At 42.8% G+C, this 20330-nt stretch overlaps 1 protein-coding gene across 9 annotated transcripts in view; it reads right to left on the bottom strand.

Annotated features, from left to right (window-relative positions):
• Positions 1-5322: 5322 nt before the first annotated feature.
• Positions 5323-20330, bottom strand: part of LOC309654141 (uncharacterized protein) — a 34944-nt gene continuing 19936 nt past the window's right edge. Inside the window, exons 1-7 of one of the 9 annotated variants that reach the window (XR_014259932.1) lie at positions 11301-12185; positions 10119-10967; positions 9573-9765; positions 9381-9477; positions 7838-8078; positions 6814-6884; positions 5323-5522 (exon numbers count right to left, since the gene is read on the bottom strand). Coding sequence is in view for 2 of the 9 variants with exons in the window: in XM_082478795.1 (XP_082334921.1) it covers positions 5474-5522; positions 6814-6884; positions 7825-7920; positions 9573-9765; positions 10119-10138 (429 nt within the window). In the remaining 7 variants the exon portion in view is untranslated. Of the gene's footprint in view, positions 5523-6813; positions 6885-7824; positions 8079-9380; positions 9766-10118; positions 10968-11300; positions 12186-20330 lie in introns of those variants that run through there. The other 8 variants (XR_014259928.1, XR_014259930.1, XR_014259931.1 and 5 more) reach the window with 8 other exon arrangements.

Genomic DNA, 20330 nt, shown 5'->3' with positions numbered 1-20330 from the left:
TTAAAAGAAATAGTGCATGATTAGGATACTTTGTGTTGTGAGTGATCATCTGTATTTCAAGACAAGTATTATATATATATATTTTTTAATGTGAAAATGTCATGTTTTTGCCTCTTCCTTGTACTCCAGAATCTTTCTACCTTTTTCATTTTACTATTGCAAAGTAGACCATCACTGCATGTGCTGCTTTAAGAGAATTGTGAAACTGAATAATTCAAACCATAACTTTAAAGTATTCGATAATAATTATTATTACCACCAATACTTAAATATACTGGGTATCATAAAGTATGCATATAGACATAGACATTGGGGAAAAAAAGAGTCAAAATCACCTCTACTTACTGTTTAAAGGGAATGTCAATCACCAAGATTCAATGTATACTTGACTACCAATAGGTGGCGCTAGACATTTAGTCAGTATTACACTCATTTTTACATTGCCTATAATATAAATAACTATAAAGTCTTCCACCGGAAAAGAAACCATCTCTAGAGGGAATATAAAACCACTGGGAGAAAATGGACTCTCTTCCTCATAGTCACATTCAATCTGACAGTAAGTGAAGGCAGCTTTCAATTAAAGTGACCTCGCAGGGACACGTTTACAGATTTGAGTTGCCCCAGCATCCAGTAAGAAACGTCCTCCTTACTCCTATTCAGGCAGCTCTTCAGGTCAAAGATGCAATCAGTCCCTCTGGAACCTACCGAGAAGTAGCCAGGAAACTTTGGAGGTATTGTTCATCATTTCTTTAAGTCTTGAAAGAAAAAATGCAGCTACAGCAGAAAAGAATTTGACTCCATGTAGACAGTTACAGAACCAAACAAATGATGGAGAAAAGAACAGAATTCAGCCTCTTGTGTGTATGCCTTTATTATTACAATAGCTGTTAATTTGATCACTGGTAGATTAAATATTATAAATATGTGTGTGTCTATTTATACACACTCACACATATCCTGTTGATGGTTGTTACATTAATATTGAAAAATGGAAATAATAAAAAAACTGACTTTTTGCATTAAAAATCTACACATTACAGCCAGATTATACATTGAACATAGTCTTCTGGATCAACCTCATTTTTGTTTCTGGTACCTCATGACATTGAGGGATTGTACTTTTTTTTTAAACAATCATTTTTACGTACTCTAGGAAACAGAAGTCTAACATAGAAGAGAAAGGCACAAAACAAATAACCTGTACTCTCCAACCTATCCCTAGAGTATGTTCAACTCCTTCTGTAGATTGATTGGTTTTGGATAAACTTAGGACAATGTGAGGATTGTTCCAGAGTCCTGAACCAAATGCTGTACCTAAGGATCCTCCCAGGTCTTTAGTCCTAGGACCTTACCTTAGTCCTAGATTCATCCAGCTTTGCAGATGACCTAGTACAAGGTGAAACTTTTGAGACGTCTCTAAAACAGTGAAAACGCTCTTCCTCTATTTTTCAGCATCCTTGGTGAGTTCCTGCATTCTTTATTTTGTCTTTCTGAAGTACAACGTACTCCCCAGCCAGATATCTGCACCCGCCCGCCCAGCACCCCTACACCATTTGGAATAATATCAAGTGTAGCGTCCTATAGTGGAAAGTATCCACTATGCTTACTAACACCAAATGAAAGAAATATATGGAGAGGATGAGCAAAATATTTTTTAATAGTTCCAGATAATGCAACACATGAAGGAAGCTTCTTCACAAATTGTTTTCCTTCCTGTGATGAAAGCCAGGCATTTAAAATTTCATGTGAATTCAATTCCAATCAAAAACACTGAGATTTCTTAGTTCATTTAAAAATTTGTATTGGTTAATTTTTCATTTACTTCCACTCATCTTTAGCAATTTAGGTTTTGTAATTTATTTAGCATTTAGAAGAAACTATTGCCCTTCCTGGCAGGACTCCATGGGATACTGAGTATACTTATATTTTTTTGTTTTGTTTAGTTTATTTATTTACTTATTTTTGGCTGCATTGGGTCTTTGTTGCTGTGTGCAGGCTTTCTCTAGTTGTGGCGAGCAGGGGCTACTCTTCATTGCGGTGCGCGGGCTTCTCATTGAAGTGGCTTCTCTTGTTTCAGAGCACGGGCTCTAGGCGTGCGGGCTTCAGTAGTTGTGGCTCACGGGCTCAGTAGTTGTGGCTCATGGGCTCAGTAGTTGTGGTTCACTGGCTGTAGAGCACAGGCTCAGTAGTTGTGGCGCACGGGCTTAGTTGCTCTGTGGCATGTGGGATCTTCCCAGACCAGGGCTCGAACCCGTGTCCCCTGCATTGGCAGGCGGATTCTTAACCACTATGCCACCAGGGAAGTCTCTATACTTATATTTTTATCACACTCCAGGTAACTCCTTAAAGGCAGGAGAGCTTTTGGTAGACTGTGTACATTCATATGCTTGTCTAGTGTTTTTCAGAGTAGGATCCATGGACCTTAGGAAATCCCAGACATTCTTAGGGATCTATGGATTTTCTATGAAATTTAGTAGTTTTTGTTTTTTGATTGGTATATATATATATATATATATTTTTTTTTTTTTCCCCCTGTGTCATGAAGATAACCAGCTCATAATCACTGACAGTTTCAGTTGTCAGGTTGGATTGGTGTTTACCCACAGTGGCACCAAGCAATATGACTTTAATTGTTAGGAGAAAAAGAAACTTGGTGGGGTGGGCAGGGAGTGTGGGGTACCTCTTAGTAATGCTTTGTTGCTGGTTGAAATTACACTCTAAGTTTTCAAATAAAATTTGAATAATGTTTAGTGTTTTCTAAACACCGTTTAAACTTTTCTGTTTTAAAATATGGCAGGTTTATAATAAAATTTAAGATAATTAAATAGTTAACATTTCTTAAAATTTCAGTGCTAATAATATATTATAGTGTCTGTGGGATGATTATTTCCGTGCAGATTATAGTTGCTGTACAGAGCAGGTGGGGTTAGCTAGCATTTCACTACCTGAATCAGAAACTTCACTGTTGAGATACAGACCACTATATATAAAATAGATAAACAACACAGTCCTACTGTATAGCACAGGAAGCTACATTCAATATCCTATAATAAACCATAATGGAAAAGAATATGGAAAAGAATATATATGTATGTATGTATGTATATATATAACTGAGTCACTTTGCTGTACACCAGAAACTAACACAACATTGTTAATCAACTATACTTCAATAAAAAGTTTAAAAAAGAATCTTCACCGTTGAAATAGCTAGCAGGCGGTATACTACTAACATCTACACTAAAAATGTATTTGTCAATCTGAATAAAAGGTACTAAATAATTTTTTTGTTGGTAAAAGTTGTAGTGACTCAAAGGATCATGGCCCTTTTGTTCTTGCATAAATGAATTACAGCATCTTAATCCCCTCTTCCAAGCCTTCGGGGCCAAGTAGAAAGAGAATCTGATGCGTATTAATTAATAACCCACAGAGGTGTGGGACAGCACTCTGTAAGCACACAGACTAAAATTTCAGCACGAAACAGGCACATTCACACTCAGCGGATAAACGAAATTAGAACGAACCCTCAACATCAATTCTTTTCTGCCAAATAAGTTGTACAAATACTTTTGATTCTCCGTGTTTTTTTTTGTTTTTTGATGTTTAGAATTTCAGATGAGAGGCTGCGGACCAGCCGAAGGCTCCACCCAGCCCAGGTGGCCTTACATCAGAGTGAAGTTGCAAACTGTCACGTAGGTGCTCTTTGGCGTGACCCAGGACAGACAGGAAAGATTCCTTTGGGTCTAGAAGATCAGGAAGTATGACTTTTTAAATTTCCTGGCTAAGCATTTATGCATTTGGCAGGATTTGGCCCAAGGTTTGCAAGTCTCCCGAGAGAGACTGTATAGCCCCAAGTACCTCAAGCCGCGGGAGGTTACTGATATCCATCAACGGCGCTCGGCCACGGGGTTGGGGTCAGTGGGCTCATCACAAGCGGTGAAGCCTTCAAGCCCATTAAAGTGGGGAAGAGCATGCGTGTTTCGGTCTCACCGACTTGAATTTTACATTAAGTCCTGTAAAAACCGCACGTAACCCCCGCATAACTGAGACCCGGTCTTGTCGGGAGTTTTTAGAGCTGCTTGAATTGGGGATACAGGATGATGGACTTGAACACATTCTACCACCTGAGCTTTACGTGATTTTGAGAGAGTTACTACTTGATGCCTCAGGATCGTAGTTTATAAATTGGTAAATGATTTGTCATGAGGACTAAACCAGCTGGGGTCAAGCACAAGGCCATGAATTTTATAAGAATTCCAAAGATGTGGGTTCTCTGGAGCGCCAGCGACAGCAGTCAGATCTGGCTATTTAATCAGAAGGGCATGGCGTGGAGAGCTGTAGGTAAATGAGGAAACATGAAGGAAGGACGAGCTGAACCTTCAGGAGGGGCCGGAGCGGGAGGAAGAGGAAGTGGGGTTGATGTGGAGGTTCGGCTCCCGTGACCCCCTGGGTGTGTTACTCCGGTTCAGCTGGGCTCTGGAGCAGCACCAAGGGGGCGCGGGGGGGGGGGGGTGCCAACACCTGCGCTGGAGGTGGAATCCGGGGCTGTTTCCATCCCTCCATCTTTAATTCCTATACCAAGACCATGTCCTGTAAGAAGCAGCCTTCCAGCTGCAATAAATAATTCATTACAAACTCAGGGGAAATGAGGAATAGGTGTCATTTATGTACCACAATGTTTTATAGTCTAATTCAAATCTTGGCCCTGCCGTTTATGCGTGTGACATTGGGCAAATCACTCTGAGCTCCGTCTTTAAGGCAGGTTATAATTGTGCCTGCGTCCCACGGCTGTGGTCAGTGCGATGGTGGCTTGATGCACTTCCACTGACCTTACACTGAAATCTGACCTTGGCAGATTTCAAACGAAACATCTCACCAAACAGGGTACATTTTCATGCATTTCTGTTGTATCCGTAGCTACCCTTGGGAGGGAACGCAGTTCACAAAGGTAAACACAGCAACCAGAGAATGAATAGCTGGACATCAAAGCCACTCCCAGGGAGGGGGTCTGTGACAGCGGCTGGTTAACGTGTCACTAGGGGCTCTCTGAGGGCACAGTTCGGTTTCATTCTTTCCCTTCTTCCTTCCTTCCTTCCTCCCGTCCACTCCACTGCCAAGGGCTGGGTGGGTCACCAATGCTGGGGACACTTGGGGCTTAGAAATAGGTTTCAGATATGTTTTAAGATAGTGCTAACTGATACCCTCCTTTTGAATATTACTTATCTCACCAAAATAAAATGACTCGGATAAAGACATATATTAAAATACCTGCTCCTATATATTAAAAAAAAAAACAAAACAAAACTACACCACAGACAAAACAGAAAAGGCATGTTCTAAAATCACAGATTATGTCAGGAGAGCAGAGGCGTATTTGAGGTGATGAGAATTATCAATAAGGAAATTCAGTCCCGCAGGTTCTCAGTAGACGCTCCACAGTCTTTCCTTATCTCTCAAAAGGTGATACAAGTCAGGAGTTGGAGAGTATCAAATCTGATAAGTTTGGTGGATAAAGGAGTCTGGAAGAAGAGAGGAAGAAAATGCTGAATTCTCAAAGGGCAGACATTCCCTCTGCTTCCAAGCGTCCCGGTGGCGGCCAGGCATCAGTGGAGGGACACACCACCCAGATTGCGTTTTCTCCTTGCCGGACTTTGTCTGAGGTTGTAGCGACCGGAGTTCTCCTGTTCTCAGGGCAGAAGGTGGAGTGGGGCGGGGGGGTGGGGTCCCGCCCCTGGAGGGGGCAGAGAAGTGACCCCGTGGGATAAGCCTGCTGGGCCATGCCTGTGACTCAAACCGTGGGGTGGAGATCCGAGGTGCACGTGTGCTAGAAAACATCCCTGGGGGGGAGCTGGAGCACACCTAAGGGACCCCCGCGGCCTCGTCACGGTGTTTATTATTTTCAGTAGTTTTCAGCCAAGAAGCCCTCAATGAGAGACAGCTATGGAATCTGGCATCTCTACTTCCACCTCAGAAGGATGGGTTTCTCCACTGCTATGTCATCTACTTTCTCTAAAATAAGCAGTCAGAGGTAATCCCCAGCCCAACCCAGCCAAACTGCGCTATTCAGCCTGCTTGATAAGAGATGAGCGAAAACAGACCTTCTCTGAACAATCAAAGTAAATCTGAGGAATGTTTAAAGGTCCAAGAGGCATAAACTGTCAGGGTGGTGATGGGGCCGGTCACTAAGAGACTAAGGGGGTCACTAAGACTAAGAGATGACAGGCTGGGAACACTAAATGAAGCCACGGGGGTGTGGTAGGTGCCAGTGGCCGGGCGCGAGGGAGATGGAGGGACAGAGGGCGGACGCCACAGTCCTGATGCTCCCCGAGGAAGGGAGCTCCGTCAGAGGGCCTGGCTTGACCCCTGTAGGGAGATGGTGATGCTTGGGGTGGCAGCGGGCTGGGAAGCGGCTGAGCTGGGCGGACTGTGCGGTGGCCTAGGAAGAGCCAGCCAAGGTGGGAGGAGGCGTCACCCGGAGCCCGCTGAGCGCAGAGGCTGTTCTCTCTGCCGATTTGTTCGACGGCAGCCCAGGTAGAGAGAGACCCACACGAGGATACTGATCACAGCCAGAAATAAACAGGAATCCTGGAAGTATGAGCCTACCTCCTGCTGAGCCATGTCCCAAACTGCTAGAACTCCTGTGAAGGGTAACCTAAAAGCTCAAGAACATTTCCTCTTCTTCACATTCGTCTGCAGGTGATGTCGCCCCTTTAGAAGTGCCCTTTGATGTGACCTGTGAGCATGGCAAGCGTGTTGCTGTCCTGTCCTGCCCAGCTTTGTTCTCCGTAATTCACACGTGTGTCGACTCACCTCAGTTCAGCTCGAACATCCAGGGAGGTGGGCCTGTTCTCTCCACTCTCAGTCGCCCGTTTGGCCAGAGCCTGTGAAATGAGGCCTTTAAGTACCTTCTAATTTTGGTATTTATTATAATAGTGTAAGAGTCTGACTATATTTTTGAAAGGAAAACCGATTTGATGGTCACTGAGCAGCAATTCGATAAAAGAATTCCTGATGTGAAAAGAAGGAGTTTAGGGTTCTGAGTTCACAGGGGCCACTTGCAGCAGGAGAAAAAGGCTTTAATTCCCCAAATCGGTTCTGTGTGTAGACCATGTTTTACTTTTAACAATACACCAAAAAATATTTTCCTGTTTTTTGGAAAGATCTTCTTTAATGACGTTGAGAAGGAGAATAATATAATCTACAACTTAAATTAAGGATTCAGAAGCAGTTAAGCTTCATCTAGTGAAAATTCAAACATGTCTTTTCTTTTTCTTGGTTGCAACGCCACGGCATGTGGGATCTTAGTTCCCTGACCAGGGATCGAACCCATGCCCTCTGCAGTGGAAGCATGGAGTCTTAACAACTGGACCGCCAGGGAGGTCCCAAAACATGTCCTTTAAATCAATAGGAACCGAAGCACATGAAATATTTCAGTGAACATGAAGGTTTTAATATAGTTAAATATCTTAATTATTCTTCTGATGGATCTAGGAATTTTTCTTTCAATGTGACTGGCTCATGGTAGAAATAATTAAATTGGCTGCCATACAAGACAGCTCTTTCTAATATGAACTCTCTAAATTTCGTGCTTAGTACTATGTGCTTAAACACAGCAATATATATTCAGAGTTCAAACTCTCAGTGGATCTCCGGACCAAAAGTTTTGTTAAGAAATCAAGGAAGAGGGTTACCATGTGTTATATCTATTTCCTTTTTAAAACAATTCCTAGATATTGCTAGAGACCAAAGTTTCGAATCAAAATGTTTCTGTCGGTTTCCATGTGGACGCTGCCACAGTGCACGTCACACAACACACGCTACCTGGAACCCAGACCTGGAAGTTTGAAGAATCGTGTGGATAAACTGATGGAGAATTCCCTGGCAACAGGGCCTCAGGCATCTTCTAGCCAGTTGGTCCTATGGAAGAGATAAGCCATTTCAGCCACACATGTCATTATCCAGCTTTGGAATGCATCCAAAGGAAACAAGAGAGGCTTCTGACATCAGAAAACACCTGTTGATTTTGGAGCATCTGTATCAATGAAGGCAAAACACACAGCAGATGTGAGCCTGCTCTGCGGGAGTAAAAGGAATGTCAAGTATGAAAAAAAAAAAAATCAAGAGGAAATGGAGATAGACACTTCCAGATTCTTCTACCTCTTTGTAAATATGCCATTAACTAGGTTAATTTTTTTTAAAAATGTGTCCTCAAAAACAATTCTAGGATGGTATTTTCAGTTTTCCATTGCCTTAAACAAAAGTCTGGTTGTAGATATTTTTAAAGATCAAGAGATATATGACCTCAACCCCCCAGTTTGGCCTAAAACGGTCATAGTAACTATCGATAACGAATGATATTATGAGGAAGTAGAGTCAGTTTTCAAAAGGTTTAGCAATATTTATCTAGATATTTATATATCTTATTTGAAAAAGAAAGTGTTGAGATAAAAGTTCTTATAAGTATTCTTTATCTGAATTCACCAGAATCAGGAGAAATAGATAAGAAGACGTCTAGAGAGAAAGACAGTTAAATTTCCAGCCTGAATTGTTGGATTAAAAATAAAATTAGGGGATTGTTTGGTCAGAATCCTCTTTCTCTGCCTGTTGGTGTTTCCTGACCGTCTGTCCCAGGCTTCTTCTCTTCCCACTGTACACGGCCTCCCTGTTCTACCTCTTCTACTACCTTGAGTGCCAAGGACCCCCAGACACACCCCACACTCCTTCCTGAGCCCTGGACCTTTGCGTCCAACAGCATGCTCGACCCCTACAGTTTAATCTTTCAAAAACAGAACTAAAGCACGCAAAAAAGCATGAGAGCTAATAAATGAATTCAGCACATTCCCTCAATCTTGGGCCGTCGTGTCTCTTGAATATCCTGAATCTGTCACATCCCCTCCATCCTCACGCCCACCTTCGTGATTCATAATGCCATCATTTCTTGCCTAATGACCACAACTGGTCTCCATGTTTCCAAGCTTGCCCTCCTCCAGTTCATTCTCATGATTTAGCCAAAGGCAATGATATTTCTGAAATACATGGTCCCATTTTAAATTAAACCAAGATAATAATTTCTCTTTATCTCCCTTTGAACCTTTCATTTTTCTTTCATACATATGAGTAAATATATATGATTCTGGAGATACAACAATTAGAAGACATGATCTCAGCCGAAGGAGCTTGTAGTCTAGAGGGAGTCCCCAAAAGTATACGGGCAATCGGGGTGTATTACAGTGAGTGCTGGAGAGGGTCGTGGTCAGGGAGCCTGGGTGGGTCAGGAGAGGATTCTCGGGAGTGGTGAAGTCTTGGCTGATTCTTGGAGAATGAATAGGAATTATTCAAGCAAAGAAAAGGAAGGGAAATTCCAGAAAAGGAGGTACCTTGTGCAAAAGTCTGGATGTAAGAGATTCCTTATGGAATCTTCAAAAGACAAGGAGAAGCCAGGGTCTCATATGGCCATCTGTGGGAGTCATGTCTCTTTTGTTAAAAAGAAAGATATCAGCTCAGATGGATTTAAACAAAAAAGGGCCTGTGTAACTGAACAGACTGGGGGTGACATGGCTCGGGCAAACCTGAGTCTCAGTGGCCGACGTGACAGAGGTGTGTGTGACCCAGGCTCTGCTCGGTTGGCCCGTCTCTCTCCGCAGGTCCAGGGTCCACGTCCAGGTGGCCCCCAGCAGCTCCGGGCTCAGATCCCCCAGGGTGCATACCCAGCAGAACGAGCTCTTCCTGAACAATAGTTTCAAAGACTGATTTTTCACTGGGCTGATGGACACAAACGGCCAAGCCTGCATCAGTCACGGTGCCAGCGGGACCACATTCCCTCTGCCTGCCAGCCCTGGAGCTGGATTACCCCGAGGAGGTGGAGAGGCACGGCGGGGGGGATCAAAGCACAGGGAGGGAGGGGGGCGGGAGGCTTCCCCAAGGAAAGTCAGACAGTGTGACCAGAGGTAGGAGGAGGGAGTGACGGACAGGCTGAAACAGCTGCGGCCTGTGAAACCCAACTAAGGCTGCTGGGCTCCTTCCAACAGGCATTGGGGTCCCCGACCCACAGGCAAGAGACGAATCCCAGCGGGGACAGTGATGGAGGCGGCAGCATGGAAGACAAAGACCCCTACCTGGACGAGGCTGTATTCATTCAGGTAACATATTACTGTTCCTGAAATCAAAATAGTGTCGCTACAAATAAAGAACACGGTGAATTTGAACGATACCAAGATGGCAGAACTTAGGTAACTGGTTAAAGGTAGCAACTACGCAAGTGGAGGCTTCTATTCCGGGGCTGGCGAGTGGGGTTGAGAGTGACTCCCAGGTTAAAGCCTTGGGCCACTAAGTGAGCAGTGACCATTGACTCGGGGCAGGGGCCACAGCCGCTCTGCGAGCAACCGGAGCTCAGTGGCTGCAGGGCACCTGTGTGGCATCCGAGTGCCGCGGACGCAGGTACCCAGGGCTCCTCGTCCCAAGCCCGGCGGAGGACCCAGGGGGTGTCCAGCTCCTGCCGCCCGTTCATTCAGGGTGGAGAGTGGTGAAGAAGACCCTTTTCCAGCTGGCAAGTCCTGAGGGACGAGGGCCAAGTCCCCAGTGATAGGGAAGGACGGTGCTGGCGGATGGAGACCCCCGCCCTGCCCTAGGGACCCTGGGAACCCAGGGAGGCGTTTTTAGCGATGAAACCTCAGGCATCATTCAGAGGCACAAAAGCTTCAGGAGATGATGAGACGGAGAATAAATTAACTTACTAAATCAACTATATGCCAATAAAATTTTAGAAAATAAAAATATAAAACAAGAAACAATAATAATAAAAAAAAATTAACTTACGAAGGCACACTATGCTCCGGAAATCTTTGTTTCCCCTCATACGTTGGCCCATATATAAAAACAGTCGACTGGCAGCTGGCCTCTCTCCTAGGGGTCCGGGAAGCAGGACCACCCACGCAGGACTGGGTGTTTCCGGGCCACGGCCGGGGCTGCAGGAAGAACAGGGTTTGTGGCAGAGATACCTGGAGGTGTGGGCTCCCTGACGCCACGTTCTCGACAATTCTGTGCAAAGAGTCAGAGGATGCCCTGCGGTCTCCCTTCCAGGACTACGCCCCGAGCATCCCTGGGCAAAACGGCTCATGTGACCAAAGGCCCTGAGGATGAGCCAGAACTGCAAGGTCAACCTGGCTTTCTCCTTCCAGAGTCTTCCCCAAGGGTCGGGGAGACACAGCCCAGTGAGCCCGAAAGCCAGTCCTGGTGGGCAGCAGAGAAGGGTCCGGAGGTCCTCGTGAAAGCGCAGGCACACTGAGCTCTTGACTAACCCACAGCTCCGGGTCCCTCCCTCTTCGTGGTTTTCAGTCTCCAAAAAGGAGGCAGCCTGGGGTGTATGAGGTACTGCTTCCCGAGGCCTAAGGAGAAGTGAAAACAACGTTGACTTCAGGTCAGAAAACTGTCAGGAAAACTGGAGAAGTGCTGTGTGTCACGGTGAGGAAACACAGATCAGGAGGAAAACAGCTTCTGTGTTTCCACGGGTAATTATAACATCATTAAGGAAACAGGAGAAAGCCATTAGCATGACATGAATGTGTCTGTTTTTAAGGGTCGCTCAAACAGGTTAAACCTCAATTGCACGCATAATTTTTCAAAGTGTCCATAAATGATGTTTTACTTTTGCTACTTCACTATTTATTGAAGTATGTGATGACTCTTAAATATTCCATTCCTAAATTACCTCTAAAATTAAGACTAAAACAATAAATACCTGTAATACTGATATGGCAAAGAAAAGAGCTCTCCTGTAATTATACAAAGCTAAGCCCTGGTCAAAATCAGTATGGTTTGTCAATAGTTATTTGGATAGTCAACTGTATGGAGGATGTGGACTAACTTGGGTGCTAGAAAAATAAGGAAGCACTGTGCTTCCTTTCTCGGGCAAGATCTCTACGTCTGTTATCTGTGGGGATCTCTCGGCTGCAAAGCAAATCACAGTGTTCTATGTATAGCTTTGTTGATTGACGGGGTCTCAAAGGCACACACCCAGGGTTTGTTTCCAATGAATAATGTTAACAGACAAAATGGCTAATAAACCTGCAATGTTGTCTCAGGCGATGGAGGGAAAGGGAAGATCTTTGGATGATTTAGGTAGTTATTCTTCTTGACCTTGGGGTCCTTCTGTTTCAAAATGATATGAAGATTGGATTCTCCTTCATAGGTTCAACTAATGCAGGTGTGGAGTAGGGTTGGAATGAGGTACCTCTCGCTTCTACAGAGCGGTGGTGTCTTACCCTGGAGAGAGTCTGTGGGTCAGAGGAGCTGGCTTGTTTATTGCCCTGCAGAATCACGGCTTTTATTCCCAATGGATCCCTCAGGGTCACACTGAAAACTGCAGCTTAGCAGCACGTGAGGGACCCAGCTGGGATCTGCAGTGTGTGCAGCTTTGTAGAACCCCGCTGGGGGAAGGGCTGTTGGAAAGATCGCAGGTCCCTGCAGGGGAGGGACTGTCCAGGGCACCTTCAGGTGCCATCAAATTGTTATGGGTGCCTCAAAATCAAAAGCAGCTCCCTCTAGCACTTTCTGTAACAGCTAACTGTGGCAGGCCTCGGTGTCAGTGCATCAGCTCCCTTAACCGTCCCAGAAACCCCACCACAGGGGCCAGACAGACCCAGACCCGGCTAGAGGAGGAGCCCAGGCCGCGGGAGGCCAGCCTCTGCTCCTCCCTGCTTAGCCAAACCTCTAGTGTGTTATGTGTCAGACCACCCTGCGTGATGCCCACCTGCCGTCTTCCCCTCTCTCTCATCATTTGCAAACATATACAAAAGATGGCTGACTAACCTCTTCCGACTTGGGGAGCCAACACCAATTCCCTTAACCTGGCTTGGCTCATGGATCTGAAAATATGTCCTGGACTTTGGGAAATGCCCAAAGGACAGTCTTTTCAGGGAGCAGAGAAGCAGGTGATGTGACGTGGCAGAGGGTGTGCCGGAGTCGGGAAACCCAAGTTCCGATCCCGGCCTTTCTCCAGACCAGCTGAGTGACCGTGGCCAGTCGCTGCCCCTCGGCCTTCAATGAGGCATCAAACGAGGAGCTGGCCCGGAAGATCGCTCCACTCCCCTCAGGCTCACACACTCTACAAGCCCACGGTAGGAGGTTTGAGAGATTTGACAGAGCGTTAAAGAAAGCAGGTGGCAGTTCAGGAAGAATGTTAACTAAACATGAAATTTGATAGAGTGTCATGTTTCTGCCTCTGCTTCCTGCTCACAAATCCATCTTCCCTCTGATGGACAATCTTTGGGCTGAACTGGTGAAGCCTTACTTGAGTGATCGAACTTGTGACACTACTTGTTTCTAAATGCTCAGTTAACAGTTTGATGTTTGAAGAGGACTCAAAAGAAAACATGATATACACAATGGAATACTACTCAGCCATAAAAAAGAATGAAATAATGCCATTTGCAGCAACATGGATGGACCTAGAGATTATCAGACTAAGTGAAGTAAATCAGACAGAGAAAGACAAATATTACTTGATAGCACTTATATGTGGAATCTAAAGTATGACACAGTGAACTTATCTACGAAACAGAAACAGACTCACAGACATAGAGAACACACTTGTGGTTGCCAAGGGGTGGGGTGGGGAAGGATGGATTGGGAGTTTGGGATTAGCAGATGCAAACTGCCAAATGTAGAATGGATAAACAACAAGGTCCTACTGTGTAGCACAGGGAACTATAGTCAATATCTTGTGATAAACTATAATGGAAAAGAATATGAAGAAGAATATATAGATTATAACTGAATAATTTTGCTGCACAGCAGAAATTAACACAACATTGTAAATCAACTATACTTTAACAAAAATTTTTTAAAGAAAAATGAAGATTAATAATTCTGACATGAGGCTGTACACACACAGGTTTCTCTGCAGGCCTGAAGGATAGGTGGAGAATACTTTGAAAATGAAAGTTATTGTAATCATATCCTTGCAAAACATTTGATTTCTCATCTATTCTGCTGACTTTAAAATGATTAGATGTGGTGTTGTCTTTCAAAACCAGGCAAGTATTACTAGTGGGTTCAATAAGAAAGAACATTTTACTTTTAAAACATTATCACATAACACTTTTCTCAACTGTTGGATCTATTCCATTCAAATATGTAGCTTCTTATTAAACAAATAAAAGTTCCAGTTCCAGAGAAAGCTTTCATTTAAAAAAAAAAAAAAATGAAGGATTTATACGCTCAACCCTTACGCTCTGCTACAACTTTAAAATTGTGATTAAATTTATAGCTCTGTTGGCCTTCAGGCGAAGCAATCACCGGCTGTAACCCTCATCTCCTGTACGTTTTGGAACAAGAGTTACTTCTGATTTGTGACATCAAACAGTATTAAATTTGGTATAGGATCTTAATAAAATGCTATTTAAACACACCAGAAGGAAGAAATTGAATATAATAATCGGGGTTCTATAGGCATCTCATTAATGTTAAGCCAAACACAATTTTTGGAACTATTTCATCAAAAGACTGGAGTGTCAGCTGGTTTTGCCCTTATGCTGGTCCACATCTCCAGAAAAGACAGTTCCCAGCTCCAACGTGGGGCTCTGGCCTTTTGACCCTGCAGTGATTTTCAGAGAAAGCCTGTGTGGGTGCGGGGTCCGGGTGGACGCACACTTAGAGACAATATCAAGCGGCCGCGTGAGCTCCAGCTCTGAAAAGAATTGTGAAGCTGCATCCTGTCAGAGTTTCCTCTCATTCCTGTATTTCTTTTTCCCTGTAGCTCCTTATTGGCAGCAAATTGACTATTCTTTCGTACTGTTTCTGTACATTCTTTCCCACAACGCTTTCTCTTTTTCTTTTTCTATCTCCCTCATCCCCCTTTCAGGACCTCTCCCCCTCTCCCCCCGTAAGTCACCTGGTTTTCCTTATCTTTCCCCTGAGTTCTTTCATCCCTGCATCCCTTTTTCTCTCCACATCCTTCTCCATGCTGCTAATCTCTGGGAAGAAGCAAACAAAAATCACAGGGAGAAGGAAACTTCATTTCTTCTGTATCACCAGAGTTACTTATTTTGTGCTTATTTTCTCCAGGGCGAAGTGATTCAATATTCACATCTTGATTGAACTATGAAGAGAAATGAGTTTCTCTGATGTTGGTTCACTGAGAAAGCAAGAGAGCGCTGTTCTGACACGCCTTCCCACCCAAATAACCCCCAGCTACTAGTGAGCTTGGATGGCTGCTGGGTGTAGAGAAGATGCAGCCCCACTCTCACGGGGTGCTGGGGACACAGAGACTAGACAATTATCCACAACACAGCGTGACATGGAAAGGGCTGATTCAAACGCACTTCTGAATTCTCAAGATAAAGTAAGCAACTGTGCCTTGGGCTGAGAGAGAGGGACGGTCTCGGAGAGCACGTGACCTTTATGAAGAGACCTGGAAAAACCAGGAGACCCCCAGGCTGAGTTCTGCGGACAGAGAGGATGTGGCCACTCCTGACTGAGGGCACCCGCGAGCCGAGGCCTAGTGGCAGCGCAAAGCATCGCTCAGAAATACGGCGTACGTGGGGGGTGGCAGGAGACACCGCTGGAAAGGTCACTAGAGCCAAATAACGAAGGACGCCGTGTGCCAGAGCCTGGTGAAGAATCCCGAGCTCATTCTGCAGGTGAGGAGGAAGCATGGAAGAACTTTAAAAACCAAAAGCGACAATGGACACACGTGCGTGTTTGAAGGATAACTCTGAAAGGTGAGGCTGGCTGACCAATAGGACGGTGGCAGTAGTTCAGGAAAAGGGAGATGTAAGCAGGAATAAGGGGAGGAAAGGCAAGGAATGGATATGAGAGCCATTTGGGGGTGAGGATTGGATTTGAGGAGCTACTGCCTAAGGCGGGGGGGTGGTTAGGAAGAGAAGGACTCAAAGATAACTTCACAAGTTTTTTAAAATTATTGTTTTGAGTTTCCTTTTTTATTGTTTCCAAATGAATGGATAATAATATTATTAACCCAAGTAAAAAGTTAGTTTGGGAAAGGGAAGTTGATGAGTTTCAGTTGGAATGTTCACTTGGAGATGCTCGTGGGACATTCATATGCATTTGAAGGGGGGCCATCAAACCCAGGGAAGCAATGCAGATTTGGAAACTGTTGATGTATTGCCAGTGACTGAAGTCAAGGATGTGAATGAGACACCCCAGGGAGAGCATTTAGAGAGTGAGAGAGAGAACCTAAGTTGGAACCCTGAGAATAGCCAGTGAGTAAGGGCAAGGAGCAAGCAAGGGGCGGGGAAGAGCCGGAAGGTGGGAAGAGATAGTGAGAGGGTTAGTGGCGCAGACATCAAAGCGAGAAAGATTTTTCAGAAGGGAGAGGACAACAATGTCAGAGGCTTAAGTGTGGTCAAATAAGATAAGAAACAAACACTGAATTGGATTTTGAAATTTAGGATTTATAGGTAATCTCACTGTGAAGGGCTTCAGAAAAGAAGTAAAAGAAAGCAATATTGCCAGAGGGCTAAGAAATGTGTGGAACTTGAGAAGATCAAGATAATGGGTAGACAGACCAGCACATCTCAAACGTTTAGGTCTTGAGAACCATTTACACTGCATGAGTATTGAGAACCCCAAAAAGCTCTTGCTTATGTAGACGACATCTATCAGTAGAGGTTTAATATTAAACATTAAAACTGAGAACTTTTCAAAATAGTTATAAATTCATTAAAAATAACAAAAAATAACAAATCTACTGTAGGCAACATAAACAACATGCCTTTTTGTGAAAAATGATTATATTTTTCAAAACAGGTGCTTCTTTCGGGGTTAATGAAAATGTTCTAAAATGGACCGTGGTGAACATGTAGCTCTGTGAATACACTGAAGACCATTGAATTGTACACTTAAGTGGCTGAATTGTATGGTCTGTGAACTATATTTAATAAATAATAAAATGGTTTAAAAACCAAAAGAGTGGGCTTCCCTGGTGGCGCAGTGGTTAAGAATCAGCCTGCCAATGCAGGGGACACGGGTTCGAGCCCTGGTCCGGGAAGATCCCACATGCCGCAGAGCAACTAAGCCAGTGCACCACAACTACTGAGCCTGCGCTCTAGAGCCTGCGAGCCACAACTACTGAAGCCCTCGTGCCTAGAGCCCGTGCTTCTCAACAAGAGAAGCCACTGCAATGAGAAGCCCGCTCGCCGCAACTAGAAAAATACCGCGTGCAGCAAGGAAGACCCAACACAGCCAAAAATAAATAAATTTATTAAAAAAAAAAACCCAAAAGAGTGAGCACAGGGTGTTTAATATATATATTTATGGGATGATTATAGTACCAAGTTATAAACGCTTATTAAATAATTTTAGTAACACTGATTACTTAATCTCACCCTCCTCTCAAACACACAAACAATACAAAAAAAATTTTTTTGAGGCTATTCTTCTTGGGGTTAAGTGCAGGCATTGGAAAAAGAGAGATGTCATACATTTCCTCATGGAAATAAAATAATAGTATAGGATTTTATTACCCTTTTCCCTCTCCTTTTTTAAAAACAAGTTCATTGAGGTATGAGTTACACACCATAAAATCCATCCAGTTTACATCTACAATTCCGTGATTTTGTGTAAGTTAAATACAGTTACTTAAGCACAGGGAACTCTACTCAGTGCTCTGTGGTGAACAAAATGGGAAGGAAATCCAAAAAAGAGGGGATGTATGTATATGTATAGCTGATTCACTTTGCTATACAGCAGAAACTAACACAACATTGTAAAGGAAATATACTCCAGTAAAAATTTTTTTAAAATACAGTTAATTCCTCACAATTCAGTTTTAGAACATCTTCATCACCCCGAAATGTTCCCTGGTGACCGCTTTCTGTCAGTCCCTGCTTCTATCCCAAACCCACTTATCATCTTTTGTCTCCATACTTCTGCTTTTTAAAAACATTTCATATAAATGTTATCAGACAATATAATATTTTCAGTCTGTTTTCTTTCACTTAGCATAACTTTTTGAGATTGATTCATGTTGTTGTATATATTAATAGTTCTTTCATTTTTATTGCTGAGTAATATTTCTTTGAATGAATATACACACTTCATTTATTTATTCATTAATAGATGGACATTTGCAGTGTTTCTAGGTTTTGGTTATGTTCTTTTTTTTTTAATTGAAGTATAGTTGATTTACAAAGCAAAGTAAGAACAGGGTTTGTGAGCAAAGTAACTCAGTTACACATATATACATTCTTTTCTATATCCTTTTCCATTATTATTTATCACAGGATACTGAATATAGTTCCCTGTGCTATACAGTAGGACCTTGTTGTTTATCCATTCTCTATGTAATAGTTTGCATCTGCTAATTCCAAACTCTCAGTGCATCCCTCCCCCAACCTCCCTTCCTCTTGGCAACCACAAGTCTGTTCTCAAGTTTTGGTTATTATGAATAAAACTGCTATGAACTTTTGTGTACAAGTCTGGGTGGATGTATGTTTCTCATTTCTCTTGGGTTGAATTTCCGGGTTATAGGTATGCATGTGCTTGACTTTTTAAGAAACATCAACTGTTTCCCAAAGTGGCCGTACCTTTCTGCATTTCCACCAGCAATGTATGAAGGTTCCAGTTTCTCCACATCCTTGCCAACACTTGGTATTATCAATTTGTTTGATTTTAGCCATTCTAATAGGTGTATAGTCATCTATTCTTATTCACCCCACCCCCTTCCCCAGCCCTAGGCAACCACTAACCTGTTATCTATCTCTGTTGATTTGCTTATTTGTATAAATGGATTATAAAATATGTGGTCCTTTGTGATTGGCTTCTTACACTTAGCATCATGTTTTCAAGGTTCATCCATGTTTTAGCATGAATCAGTACTTTATCTCTTTTTATTGCAGAATAATATCCCATTGTTTGTATACCACATTTTATGTATTCATGGACATTTGGGTTGTTTCCACTTAGTGACTATTACAATGCTGCTATAAGCATTCATGTACAAGGTCTGTGCAATGTCTGTTTTCATTTTTCTCTAGGAGTGGAATTGCAGGATCATTTGGTAATTCTATGTTTAATTGTTTGAGGAACTACCAAATTGTTTTCTGAAGTGGCTGCACCATTTTATATTCTCACCAGCAGTGTATGAGGGTTTCAACTTCTCGGCATCCTCATCAACACTTATTATCTGTCTTCTTGATTACTCCTATCCTAGAAGCTGTGAAGAGGTATCTCACTGTAGTTTTGATTTGCATTTCCCTAATGACTAGTGATACTGAGCATCTTTTTATGTACTTGTTGGCCATTTGTATATCTTCTTTGGAGAAGGTTCTATTCAGATTCTTTGGCCATATTTTAATTGGGTTGCCTTTTTATTATTTTTTAAATTTATTCTTTTACCGTGGTACAATATACATGACATAAAATTTACCATTTTAACCTTTTTAAACCATACAGTTCTGTGGCATTAAGTACAAAGTGTCGTGCAACCATCACCATTAACCATCGCCAGAAATTTTTCATCTTCCCCAGCTGAAACTCTACCCATTCAACAATAACTGCCCATTCTCCCCTTCCCCTCCCTGCTGGAAACCACAATTCTGCTTAAAGTCTTTATAAATTTGACTACTTTAGGTACCTCATATAAGTGGAATCATACAGTATTTGCCCTTTTTGTGACTGGCTTATTTCACTTAGCATAGTATCTTCAAGGTTCATACATGTTGAAGCATCTATCAGAATTTTCTTTCTAAGGCTGAATAAAGTTTCATTGTATGTATACACCACATTTTGTTTCTCCACTCATCTGTCCATGGACACTTGGATTGCTTCCACTTTTTGGCTATCATGAATAATGCTGCTATGAACATGGTTGCAGAAATATCTCTTCAAGTCCCTGCTTTCAAGCCCCTGTTCTTTGGGGATATACCCAGAAGTAGAATTGCTGAATCATATTGTAATACTTTGTTTAATTTTTTGAGGAATCACCATGCCATTTTCCACAGTGGCTGCACCATTTTATCTTCCCCCCAACAATGCACAAGTGTTCCAGTTTTTCCACATCCTCACCAACTCTTGTTATTTTCTCAGTTTGTTTTGTTTGATTGTTTTTTTATAATAGCCATCTTAATGAGTATGAATTGGTATCTCATTATAGTTTTGATTTGCACTTCCTAATGATTAGTAATATTGAGCATCTTTTCTGTGCTTATCAGCCATTTGTGTTTTTTTTTAATATCTATTCAAATCCTTTGTTCCTGTTTAAAATTGGATCATTTGGGTTTCTTGCTACTTTCTTTTGATTATTGAGTTGTAAGAGTTCTTTAAATATTCTAGAGTCAAGTCCCTTATCAGATATATGATTTGCAAAA

This window comes from Balaenoptera physalus (assembly GCF_965194825.1).
Source record: "Balaenoptera physalus genome assembly, contig: HAP1_SCAFFOLD_2112, whole genome shotgun sequence".
Taxonomy (NCBI): domain Eukaryota; kingdom Metazoa; phylum Chordata; class Mammalia; order Artiodactyla; family Balaenopteridae; genus Balaenoptera; species Balaenoptera physalus.
This window is presented reverse-complemented; position numbering and strand designations above follow the sequence as displayed.